Here is a 13,453-nt window from a genome sequence, read left to right as displayed (position 1 = left end):
AATGTTGTAACTGTTAACTAATATTAACCAGAGAATGACGCCATTCACTAATTCTGGAACACCCAGAAACATGCAGACGTCAAAAGCTCCGAATGCTTCTTTATTAGAAAGTCAGAGTTTTGAAGACAGCTTCTGATAAACCTAACAATTGAGAAGCTGTAAATATCCTTGCTCTTTCAACCACTCTCTAGCTATATTTAGCAGCACGATTTCCTTTGTTCACCAGTTACTCTCCACAACTCCATATTTATGTTCTCCAAGGCAGAATAGCTTGGACCTATTAGTTAAATGAATGGATGGCTGCATGGATGGACACACAAATGAACCATCAAATGATTGCATTAAGATCTGTGAGACGAAATGGATATAATGCTTCATCTACGTGCATCCTAGATCTTTCTCGGCCAGGGCTAAAGCTTCCAGGCCTCCACAAACATGTCTGTCACACCCAGCAACAATTAGACGGGATTAAAGTGGAACAGAGGGAATAAGAAAGTTTGTTATTAGAGGATGAGCGTTTTTCTAGACAAGGGTGGTGGTGATCAGGAGACCAGGGGTGGATTCAAGGCAGACCTACTGAAGCTTAAGTGTTCAGGGCCCTCACTTGCACAGGCTCCTCGCAAGGCCCAAAAGGAGCCCTAGACACGTGTTCACGTGGTCAAATGCTTCCGTGATATTTGCCAAAGTCAGGTATCAAGCCCATTCTCCTGAAGAGGGCCCTGAGAATAAGTTTCAGGCCCCACCCAGGCAGAGTCCACCCTGGCTGAGAGACAGGAGGGGTGTTGGGAGTCACTGAGCACACACAGAGCACAAGGAGCAGGAGCCTGGGGTGCTGTGCATATCCTGGGAGGTTTCTCATTTCTTTCTTAAAAACCACCATTTCTGGGGCACCTGGGTGGCTCAGTGGTTGAGTGTCTGCCTTTGGCCCAGGGTGTGATCCCTGCGTCCTGGGATTGAGTCCTGCATCAGGCTCCGGGGAGCCTGCTTCTCGCTCTGCCTGTGTCTCTGCCTCTCTCACTGTGTCTCTCATGAATAAATAAATAAAATATTTCAAGCAAAACAAAACAAAACCACCATTTCCTAAGCCCACAGTTCCCATACCAGGGTATTCCTTTCTGTTGCTACAGCTTCTTTGCACATGAAGTCACGGGAGACATTCAGCTGTTCCAAACTTCATGTCAAGCTTTGAAGTGCTTTTTAATAGCAGAAGTATTTGGCTCACAGGTGGGCTTTGTAGCCATGGTAAATACTTCTCAGTTATCTGTTGCTACTGTTATTCCACACCTCCAATTTGGAGGAGAAATTCTGCATATGCATTGAGGCACTAATAAAGAAGAGTGAACTATATCTTAGCTCTTTTGTGAACAGTTTCCTTTTATTTCTTCTTGCATGGAACTAATGTGCTCATCATATTGTACTGGTTATGGGTAGGAAAGCAGTGGAAGGAAGGAAACTGCTGATTATTACATCACTGGTTGGCAGTTCCTCTTAGCTTCTGGAAGGTTAAGTGGTCAAGTCACTTCTTCATATGAGATCACGGTATTTCAAGGACTGACTCATCCCTCAGTTTTCTGGCAAAGTGCTTTAGTAGACTTCGGACAAAATGCTTGCAGTGGTTAAAAGAAAAAACTGACCACAATTAATAAAGACAAAAAAAAAAACACCCAAAAAACCAAAACCCAAACCCCTCATCTTGAAGGTCCCTGAATGACTACTGCCATGTAGACTATATGTGCAGGTACATCTTAGAACAATATTATTTAGAGAGAGTATTTTTGAGAACAGATAAATAGAGACAAAGGCCATTTTGGATACATCCTGTGTTGAATAATGACATTTTGCTTCTTTAGGTAACTTAATTATTTTATGAAGAGATGACAGAAAATACTGTTGCACTCCATAAGTTAAACACTTGACATCTTTTATTCCTCAAAATGGAACATTTTCAAAATCTAGATATGTTTATTAATTAGTGATTATTAACACCCAGTAAACAACATTATGTCTTGTAAAAACACAATCTCTCTTCACAGCATGATGCTGAATCTATTATTCCCTGATTCCATATGCTGAAATACACTCAAATGGTCACAAATGACCTTAAGCATTAAATAAATGTAAATGAGGACAACACAGAAAATGTGCTTTTGATTGATAACTAAAAGACCAGGTTGAAAATCACATCCCCAAATGAAGTCCTCCCCAGAAGGGTATGACAGTCTACACTGTGGAGTAAAGGCTGCCCTAAGAATGAAGAAGACACAGGTAACAGATGGCTCTTTCTCCTGACCTGCCTAAGGCTTTCTGGGAAGCGGAACTGGCTTGTTATTTATATGAGAAACACATAGTACACCACCCTCTGTGCCACTTACACTGACATTCTACTGCAGGATTTAAAAACACGTATATGGACACTTCCTTACCTTCACCAGCTGACCTAAGACAAAAACTAATTATTGCTATTCCATGGCCTCATCTCAATAGGTTGACCACTGGAGATTTCTTAAGCATTGTTATGGTTCATTCATCTTCTCCCCACGCCCCAAACTGAGTAGTTGGGGTGGGAAAGCATCTTCAACACAGAGAAAACTCAAAATATCAAAGAATGACAGACTAACAGTAAGAAGTAAATTAAATAACCAGTTAAAAATTAGATTGTTCTCCTAATGTCCGGGGTTCAATGTATAAATGAAACATGCACAAATACAGATATTTCATGTGAAAAGTACTAAATGATTACTCACTCTTCTAGGTCCTATCATCAGGGCAAAAGAAAACATAGCATCACAGAAAACACCATTGTTTTGATTGAGGGTAAGCATTTCTCCAAGTTTGAATAAGAATGAACAGAGTCTAAATGGGAATGGATACCTAGATTATTTTAAAATCATGACTGGCGCAGTGTTTCTCAATCTTGGCACTATGGACACTTAGGGCCAGGTAGGTCTTTGTTATGAGCACTGTCTTGTGCATTGTAGGATGGTTAGCAGCATCCCTGGTCTCTATCAACTAGCAATCCTCTTACCTGGGTCAGGACAATGAAAGCGGCCCTGGGGGTAAGATTGCCCTTAGGTTGAGGACCAAAGGAGTAGAGCCTTCATCAGGAGGTCCCAGGAAGACTTCTCCCAGCCTCAGACTATACACTCTTAATCCTTAAACCATTCCCAATCCAGGGTTCAATACCATTTCAAGTTTCCACATTAACTGAAGATAGTGAAAATGCCTGCCTGCCTTGTTACAGGTTCTTCTGAACATTACATAAGATATTTTAAAACTACCTAGAATAGCGCCTGGCTCATAGTAAGTGCTCAGTAAATGTTAGCTATTATTATTTTTAATTCTAATCCATACAGAAAACCAGAATGTTTTAATGCAGAAAGGTATCTTACCAGCTTGATATTTTCCGAGTTTTAAATGCTCCAGCCTTCTGATTCCTTGTGATGATGTCTCTCACGTCTAAAGGACAGAGTTAAGAAAGCTTCTGCAGTGACTGTCAACTGACTCCCTGGCCCCAAAAAGGCCCACAAGCATGGTGATCCTCTTACTGCATATGGGATCAGCACAGTGTGAAGGGAAGAGTTGTAGGGTGGGAGGAAGGAGAAGAAGGGTCTAGCCCTGGCTCTACCACCAAATGTGGACTTACTTGTCACAGGCAAGTTCTTTAATTCACTGGGCTTCCGGGAGCACGCAGGCAAGGCCCAGGGTATGGGCGTTGGTGGGTATACATGACTATTGCATAGGTGCCTTGCCCCACTTACTTAAAAGAGCTACAAGCCCAAAGGCAAGCCTCTTTCAGTCAGTAGGGAAAGGGCTTGTACCAAGAAAAGCCATATTTCTTGAAAAGATGTCTTGAAGAGCTAGTCCATTACATCACACAGCGCCATCTTGATGCAGGTCTGTGGGAAAAATCATGTCAGGTTCCAACACCGGGCAAAGCTGAGATCTTTTACTTTAACTTCTAGACACTAAATCCTACAACTGTTCTTGTTTCTCTTCTTGCTCCAGTCCCTGTGCAACCCAGAACCACACGGATGACCTAACTCTATCAACCACAAGAGCTCATGGCATATACTTTCAGTACTGATCTGTCATCCTGGCTTCATCCTATTTTCCTGGCTTTCTGATTTCAATTGCCCTCATTTTCTCATTTGTTTTATATGGTATATCCTATGTGTCACTGTAAAAAGCCTCAAAGTCCCTCCTTCGGAATAAAGCAGGTTCAAATAAACAAGAAATAAAATAATTCCAGTGACGGCTCCAAGCTGAACTAAATTGGGCCCATGGGGAGGACACCAAGCAGACAAGCGATGTTCCCCTATTGCTAAGAAAAACAGATTTCCTGAATGCTCGGAACAAGCAGTGGCCAAGATCCCCCTGCAAGAACAGAGCCACAGGACTTTTTAACCCAAATCTCTGCTTGAAACATCAGGCACACCCATTTCTTCTCTGAGTGAATAAGCAGGTACTGTGATAGCTTTCTCCCCCCAGGAGTGGGTAGGAAAAATCAATTAGGTCTCCTAATGAAGGGCTTTGTGGAGGTTTACAAAAGTGCTATAATGCAGACTTTTTTTTTTTTTTCCTGGGTGAACTTTCCTGTATGCAAATTAAATACCGTTAAATTACATTCATTAAAAAAATAAAAGAGACTAATTTGCCTACTTGTTTTGATTAACTAAAATGACACATCGGCCTACAGTTCTGTCTATTTCAGGAAGAAAGTATTTCAGGAAAGTCTTCTAAATGAAATGTCTTGTAGAAAAGGACAGCTGACATCTTTATTCTGAGAAGAACAAAATTAGGAAAGAGTCAATTGACAACTGTTTTTGCTTGAGCGCCCCCACTCTCCGGCCACACCCTACGCCACGTTCCCACGTAATCCAACCACATGCCACAATGTGCCTGGTACACCTGTAGCGTCGTATGAGTACATGACTAATCTATCAAGCAAAACATATTATTTTGTTAGTGGAGGTAATACTTTTTATAAAATAGTCACAGGGAAGTTAAATTATATAACTCTGAAAACCTATTAATAATTTTTAGTAAACATCTTAACGCTATATGCTTTTATACAATTTATAAACCTATGACTCCAGGTGGTCAGGTTGAAGCAAGTGTATGTATTTATATTCTAGAGGTGCTTTCTTTTTTTTTCATGAAAAAAATTCACAGCAGTATTTAGGCTGCTTTATTTTTAAAGCTGGGAAGGAAATATATTTTATGAGTTAGGGGGTGTTTTACATTAAAACAAGTACAAAGGGAAAAACAAATGGTAATAGTGTATTAAAATATCTTAAGAGATATATTCTCATACTCTGCCCTCCCACCCTTCACTTTAGATCAGATTTTGAGGCTGTTCTTTTGGATGGCACTGTGTCTAATAATAAATTTTGTCATTTTTCTGTGTCACCTCAGAGTGATAAAGGAAATCCAATCAAATCAAGTCAATATATCCAGGATACTGTTCAACAGGATGGACCAAATAATGTTCCTTGCACTGTACCCATCTTCTGGAAGTCTTCAGTGGGAAGTACTGAGTTCCAAGAAAGCTTTAACATGATTTCTGATTAATTGGATACAGGACAATCACCTCCAGTGTCCTTGTCTGGGCTTCCAGAGCTACAAGATCTATGCTTGTTGCTAAAATAAACCAGGTTTCTACATCTAAGTTTTCTTCCCCAAAAAGCACAGTTCAAGAGTGGGGCTCTGTTTTAACTTTGGTTCAGTTGAGTATTATTCTTAAAATATATATTTTTGTAAAGTAACAGTTTACTTAACAAGTAACCTTAACTTTATATATATATATATAAATATAATTAATTACATATAAAATATTAGCCTCCTCCTGCAATTAGTGATTGCTATGTTTATCAGTAGTTGCATCTACATTTTGGGACTTGGAATTGTTTTTTAAGCAAGAAAGTTATTTTTAATAATAACATTGTGATTCACAGAGCATTACTTTCTCAGTTTGTGTTACCTTTATTTTCATTGGACCATCCAAGGTGAGGGTAGGATACCATGAAATCATAATGTAAGTCCTATTCATTTTAATCTCTAAAGTTTTTTTTTAAACGCTAGATGTGGCAATATTTGCCAACTTAAAGGCTGCAAAATATTCTTAAATGTGCTTGTTATCAAAGAAATTGAGAGGATGACAGGGAGGTGCTTTGAACCCTATTAGCAATGTCAACTGTTATATTTTTGGGTGAGAGGCCTTTTCTTCCTGAGGGTGTTGAGGAAAATGTAAGATGACACTCAGCCAACCATCCTAGGTCTTGGTGAAATGGAATAGTTTAATGGGGGGTTGAATAAAAAAGCTTTGAAGTCAAATGAAACAGGCTGGCTTCTAGGCTGATTTTGATACTTAGTGGCTGTGTGAACTTGGGTAAATTAGCCTCTCTGAGCTCCATCTCAAAAATAGGAATAATGATACCTATTTTATAAGCTTAATGGAGCACCACATAGGATGAACCTGACACATATAGGTGCCTAATTCATGTCAATTCATTATCTTTTTCAATAATTCAGGCAAAAGCTCTGGAGGGATAAAGAGGCTGGGGAATAACTAAAATGAGGTTTGGCAGTCAAGATTTATTTTCTCTCCCTGATGCTCAGATGAATTATGTGGACACTTCAATTGCAGAATTTAAATAACTGGAAGGAATCAAAGAACTTTTGCCCTGTAGATTTTCAGTGTCTTTCACATGTATCCATGTGCTCCAGTCAAGGCATAGTCTGTGTCCAACTAGAACAGGGACTTGGTTCGTCTTGTCCACTACTATGTTTTTAGAACCTGAGATGGTGTGCAATTAATGGTGGTTGAATTAATTTTAATTAATTAGATTAATTTATTACTTAATTTAAATTGAATTTTCAAAGCTATTTATTGAGCTCCTCCCCAAAATGAGGCACACGGAGTCCATTAATGACTCAGCAAGCAACCAGGAGTACAGCTGGCACAGATATTAGAAGGATAATGGCCTAGTATTCCTAAGGTCTCCACCATCCACAGCACAGGCTACACAGTCTACAGGAAGCTTAATTTATTAGTTACTCAAGTCAGAGATTCTGTTGATAAATAAAATAATGTTAAGTCAGGGATATCTCCTTTAAAATGCACAGGAGATTTATGAATTTGGGGTGAACCCTAAGCTCAAGGTCATGATCCAGACTGTGCATGCTGTGGGACTAAGATGCTTGGATTGGGAGCATGAGCAATGGGTCACCAAGCACTGTCACAGTCTGCAGATAACACGCCTGATGCTTCCTAAGGATGAGTCGAGGCAGGGTGCTTGTGTTGGGAGAATTAGTGAGTGTACCTCTAGGTATTGTACTTTTATTCATTACAATTTGGAAGAGGCTTAGCATAGATAATAACTCAGTATACCATTTCTTCCCCCTCTTCTTTTGTCACTGTCATTACCAGCTACAAACTTTAGTAACTATTATATATAGGCACCTGGAGATTTCCTCCTTTATTACACCAAAAGGGCTGTGCCAAAGAAAAGGGAACACATTTCAAACTATCTTAGGCGAAGTTGAGAACTGCATGAACCAAATGATGCCATTTCCAATGTATCCTTTGTTCTCTTTGGGTACAGATAAAATGGCATCTGTAAGGAGGGGCAGCTTTCAGGTAGGGGGGCTCTGGATGAGACCCACCAATGCAGTTTAAGGACCAAGGAGAACCTCAGGGACATGTCCCTACAAGTTTGGGAAAATATTTGGGATTTACAACACTCACCTATACCTCAAGTCTTAATCTCTTTTCAGATATCTCTCTTTAATAGATCTCAAATCAACATCTAGCTTTCTAGGGTCAAGGGAGAAAGCTCTGGAAGACATAGCCAATCCATCCGATACATCTTAGGGAAGATTACAAATAACCTCACAGCTGGTTGATATGCTTCTATGATATAAAGATTCAGAACTCATCCATTCATTACCTTACATATTTAAAAAAATAGAAATAATAGAAGATAAAAAGGAAATATCAAAAATGCTATTTTTTTTAAAAAAGGGTAAAAATCAGAACCTTAGAAGCCTAAGAGACTAGGGAATTAAGGTTCAGTTAGGTTCATTAAATTCGGATGCCAAGAACAACAAAAATAATTTTTAAAATGATGAGAATAATATACAGGCCAATACTCAGATGTGATGTGCGATTGCCAGGTCGATTTTCAATTACATTTCACTGATGTATTCATTTGTTTCTTAATGTGCTCATCTTGCCCATTAAGAATAATTAGCAGCTTTGCTTAGAGATTTTCTGGCTTCTGGCAATGTTTCTCCCCTTTTTTGTTGACATCCACTTTTACTTTTTAGAAAGTAATTTTTGGATAATATCCGACAACTGCCATATAATTTAGGCTTCCTAAAATTTTAAAGGAAAGATGTAAACAGTAATTTTTAAATGAATTTGTTTCAATCTATATGCATCAACAGTATGTGAGTCAGTGAATTAGTTATTCTTTCAGAAAGTGGGCACACAGATAGAAAAGAAAATTTCATTCATATTAACCTCACTCAGTACAACAGCTTACAACGGATGCCAATTGTAAGCTCTGTTAGCAAATCAAGAATAACATTAGTAGTAAAAGCAGGAAAAAATACATTGCCAATTTTTAAGGCTTTAGGCACGCTTTTTCCTCTTAATTAAAAAAAATTAGATCTAGTTACAAAAGAAAAAGGCACACAAACATAGAACCACTGCATGATAAAAACTGAACTCCATCAGGAGAGTCCTAGGAGATGAAATGAAACACACCACCGGTTTTGGTCTGCATCCTGAAAGGACCTACTTTATCTACATTGTAAAGTTCTTCCCCTCCTGCCCTTTGGCACCCCGCTATATTAAACCCATTGTAAAACCCAGCACAATAAAGCACTCTCAGGGCTGAGCTTCTGAGGACCAAATGTTAAAAATCCATTTTCTTGGGAGGGGGCTGTACCAATCATTTCTTTGAAAGGCCAGCAGAGTGAATACAGAATCTGAGATTTCCTCTCTGATTCCAAGAGCTGGCATGGCATCTTTGCTGTTTAAAGCAAAGGTGTGTTAATTAATGACATTAGCATTGCTTCCCTTCTTTGGAAGCTCTGTACTTTAGCTCGATAATAATTTCAGTACAATTAAATTTACATACTGACTACAGATGTTCCTATAGTTTGCTAAAAGTTCTAATTTGTTTCTGATGCTATTAAATGAGACACCTGCTGACTTGAGAAAAACCTCAGGTTGCCAGCCAATCTGAAAGTTTCTGTGGCTAAAATGACCCTGTCTTGTCCAATAATCCTCCTTCCCCACCCCCGCTCCCCCCAAAAAAAACATCATCCACTGGGGCTGAGCCAGCATACCTGACTTCCTCTCTGTGTTCCCTGACATGTGGAGGAGGAGCACAGTGAAATGATATAGTGCAAGGCATAACTCAGAATAAAGCAGAGTGAATGAAACAACATCGGCTCATCTTCGGGAATATTTTGAGAAACTTGCGACAGTCTGAAGATCATGATTAAAATCCTGCATCTTGGGGATCCCTGCGTGGCGCAGCGGTTTAGCGCCTGCCTTTGGCCCAGGGCGCGATCCTGGAGACCCGGGATCGAATCCCACGTCGGGCTCCCGGTGCATGGAGCCTGCTTCTCCCTCTGCCTGTGTCTCTGCCTCTCTCTCTCTCTCTCTCTGTGACTATCATAAATAAATAAAAATTAAAAAAAAAAAAAAAAATTTAAAAAAAAAAAAAAAAAAAAAAAAATAAAATCCTGCATCTTAAAAAAGGAAGCACCTTTTGTGATCTCTTTCCCTTGTGTGAAAGGCCAGGGTTGTGATTGGCTGTTTTTCCTTCCTGAATTTTTTTTTTTAAGTCTGTCAGGCAATTAGCTGGGTGGGGCTCTGTAGAGCACACAAGTGCTGCTGAACAATATTAGCTACTGTGCTTCTTGTACCTCCTTTCTCCTCTCTGAACAGCCTGATAGAGCTGCTGCAAATTTTATTTTTAAAAAATGATATAGCAAAGGCAGGAAAAGAAAATCGAAACATAGGCTTTTATGCAAGAAGCCGCAAAAATCTAAACCGTTTTGGCATTTTAGAGGTCTAACATTCAAATAAGTAGATTGCCTCCTTCATAATGTAAATGTAAGGCATACCAAAAATCCAAAGCAAATATATCTTCCACTTCTCCTCTCAATTTCTAACGGCTGTTAACTGCTCCTGAACAAATCAGCTCGATTGCTAAAGTAGCCACAAATTATGCTTGCTTTCTTAGTTAAAGTACAGTTCAATTTTCATGAACTCTGTGTACATATTAGTAAAGCATAATCTAATATAATGGGGTTTGAGCTGTAATAGCATAGCAGAAAAAAAAGAGATAGCTTTTATAATCCTAAATAAAAGGAAATAATGAAAAGCTGATAGCTGTTTCCAACGGGGAGCTTCTTGGTAACCCCTCGGCAATTAGAGTAGGTCCAATGCTACCTAACACATACAGACAAGATCAAACCCTAGAAAGGTAATAATGAATGTGAAGCTGGAAGTTAGTCTTTGCAAGCAACATCGGATATCATAAGTATTCAATCATTAATTTTATACTGGGAAATTTCAGTGAAAATGAAAGGACATTAAGAACGCCTGAAAACTATGATGAAACAAATGTTCTGATTGCCTTGAGTCGTCCACAGATCATGGCCTCCTTTAGCAAGAAGTGACTGTAAAAATCTATCAACATAAAAGAAAAAAACCCGTCGTAGCCAATGAATTCCATATATTTCTACTTTTTCTTAATTACTTATCATGTGTGTGGGGGGGATTCTTTTTTAATACCCCATGCTGTCTTTCTTTATATCAATTGTTACTCGGCCGGGAAAAAGGAGTGAACACAACAAACCCGTTTTCTATCTGAATAAGGATACTTCTGATGGCCTTTTCATTCCCATCAGTTAACAGAACTTCTTTGACATCTGCAGAAATAGCAACCTGAAAAAAAAAAAAAAAAAAAGGAGCACAGCAAACAATGAGCAAATATGCTTGTCTGTGTGGAAGTGAAGACAGGAGTGACAAGCCTTCAGTATCATGCTTCCTCACCTATTTCTCTGTAACAATCTTCAATCTTTTTTCATTTTATGTCTGCATTATTTTAATCATTCAATCAAATCAGTCAATACTTTTATCATTCCATTTGCGGGAGCCTCTATCTTGCTATCATTCTGTTCGGTAATTGCATTGTGACAGCGGATGATGGTATTCTGAGAGGCTTTCATTTGTGGGCTTCTGTTTATCTAGTAGAGCCATCATACAAGGCTGTCACTCTGCCTTTCAGCTTGCTTCTGTCTGACTGCCTGATGCCCTTCATATAACTTTGCATTGCAGGCAGATGGCTTTGTGAGGGTAATTTTTTTGTGAGCTTTGACATGCTCGCACATTGGGCTGTAACCTCGACACATTGTGTAAGAGCGACAGGTTTGTCAAATGCCAATCAGTGTAACAATATGCTTTTATTTGTAGAGACATAAAAACTTGTCTAATGCACTGTGCTGCTACATAATATCTCCTGAATACATGACTCAGAACCCAGAGAATGGGGAACGACGTTCCTGAATGGCCAATCTAATTCAAAAGAATCTAATTACTGAGCGCTCTGGATCATGTTTGTTGGTGTAATAATGCAGGCAAAACATTAGCAGCTATATCATGGTGCTCCAACTGTGATTCGCTGGGCTATTCCTGTATCTTAGCAAATGGGACTATAATCTGAAAAAAAAAAAAAATGCTTTCGCTATGGCAAAGAAAGACCGTGCGAGGCCTGGAATGTCACAACAAGCGATATTGACTACACTGAGGTAAAATGTTTCTGCTCATCGAGGCAACCATAAAATCAATATGATCCGAAAGTAAGTCAATCTAGAAGGTCTCTCAAGACTCGGCAGCTTGACCGCAGCTGATGCTGTTGACGGTTCTCTGACCCAGCCGTTGGAGGCCCTGGAACATTTTTCCTTTTGTTCCTCCCTCTGAATGGGATTGGAATTGAGAAAAGACCTACCATGAGCCCAGCCAAGCATGTCATGCCACCCCCTAGCTCACACACAGCAAGGTCCCTGAAAGAGAGAAAAGAAATGGTAGAACCCATACAAATTAGATGAAAATGGTCAGAGAGAGATATATGTTACAAGAACAAATTGCCATCTGCAGTAAGAACGGCGCTACCAGGAAGTTGTGGAGACATGACTAGGCTACCTCATGTTGCTTTGCGTTTTAAAAATAATTATGAAATAGAAAAGTCACAAAGCAGGCAAATCAGTGGGGGTTCCCTCATTAGTGTTCACTGCAACATTACCACCGCTGAGCTGAAAAATCTGAGAAGGTTCCCTTTTTTTCCCTTGTCAATGGCGCTGTCTTTTAGAACTAAACTAGCTAGAGTAGCGAAAGATAATTGTTAGGAAAGGGTAACACTGTTAATCCACATTCATTCCTTCAAAAACAGTTAGACAAGTAAATGAAGAACATATATGAGTGTGTATATACCTATATTATAGTCACATACACACAACACATGCACACACACATACACACACGCAAATAAATGCAATCTTGGATTTTTTGGAAAAAAAAATTCGAAACCACGCTGAAACATTTTGGAAAGCCGACTGCCCCCATAAAGAACAATTACACAAAGAGCATTTAGCAATTAACACTTAAATCACAATTGACCCCAACACAACACAGTGAATAAACAATGCAGGGACATAATATGGTTAAGCCAGCAAACCCAGGCCTAAGTAATGACGGGGCTCTGACTTCACCGCTCCAAAGTAAAGCGGCTCAGAGTAAAAGCTGACAGTCTAGTGTGGCACTCTGCACTCACCTTTCCCTTTGTGCCCAAATATCAGCCCTCAACGTGTGACATTCTTACCCTGGCCCCACTGCTCCATGATTGGAGCTCCAGTCAAGCTTAAGCACAGCGAGAAGAGCAAATGCCAGACTCCCAGAGCAGCTCTGTAGCCCAAATTCAAAACTGCCCTGTTCTTATTTCATATGCTTAAACCCCTAAGATTGTTCCTTCTTTCCAGGCTGGGAAGTTTATTACCTCGACAGGAGAAAAGAAACAGAAAGAGGGAATTGAAAAGGAGGGAGAGGTGCAAAGAGAGGGAAGAGGAAGAGAAGCCAAGCAAGGATATTCATATTCCGGAATACACTTAATGAGTATTTAGTTGTTCAAAGCCATTATAGACTGGTTGGTAAATATGGACCCACAGAGCTTTAAAAAATACATATTATTGACCCAATCTTGTAAATATATATTGTTAAAACACACACCATGATCACTAATGACTTGTCTGGAATCATAATGCGCTATTCAGGAAGTAGATATTGGATGACTTTTATAAAATGAGAATTAAAAATGAAAAATCCTTATTTTCTGGATCCACCAAACAGCTTTAGAATTTTCAAATAAAAGGAGGT

The 13,453-nt window shown here is 39.4% G+C and overlaps 1 protein-coding gene across 7 annotated transcripts in view; it reads right to left on the bottom strand.

Annotated features, from left to right (window-relative positions):
* Positions 1-13,453, bottom strand: part of CAMKMT (calmodulin-lysine N-methyltransferase) — a 390,047-nt gene that overhangs the window by 48,604 nt on the left and 327,990 nt on the right. For 5 of the 7 annotated variants that reach the window (XM_038551186.1, XM_038551185.1, XM_038551188.1 and 2 more), the window contains 3 exons: positions 12,033-12,087; positions 10,906-10,969; positions 3,390-3,456 (listed from right to left, as the gene is read on the bottom strand). The exons of 1 other annotated variant lie outside the window; for it this stretch is intronic. In XM_038551186.1, the coding sequence (XP_038407114.1) occupies positions 3,390-3,456; positions 10,906-10,969; positions 12,033-12,087 (186 nt within the window). Of the gene's footprint in view, positions 1-3,389; positions 3,457-10,880; positions 10,970-12,032; positions 12,088-13,453 lie in introns of all 7 variants that reach the window. One more of the 7 variants, XM_038551187.1, reaches the window with a different exon arrangement.

The sequence above is a fragment of the Canis lupus genome, chromosome 10, assembly GCF_011100685.1.
Source record: "Canis lupus familiaris isolate Mischka breed German Shepherd chromosome 10, alternate assembly UU_Cfam_GSD_1.0, whole genome shotgun sequence".
Lineage (NCBI taxonomy): Eukaryota > Metazoa > Chordata > Mammalia > Carnivora > Canidae > Canis > Canis lupus.
The sequence above is the reverse complement of the archived record's forward strand: the minus strand, read 5'-3'. Positions and strand labels throughout refer to the sequence as shown.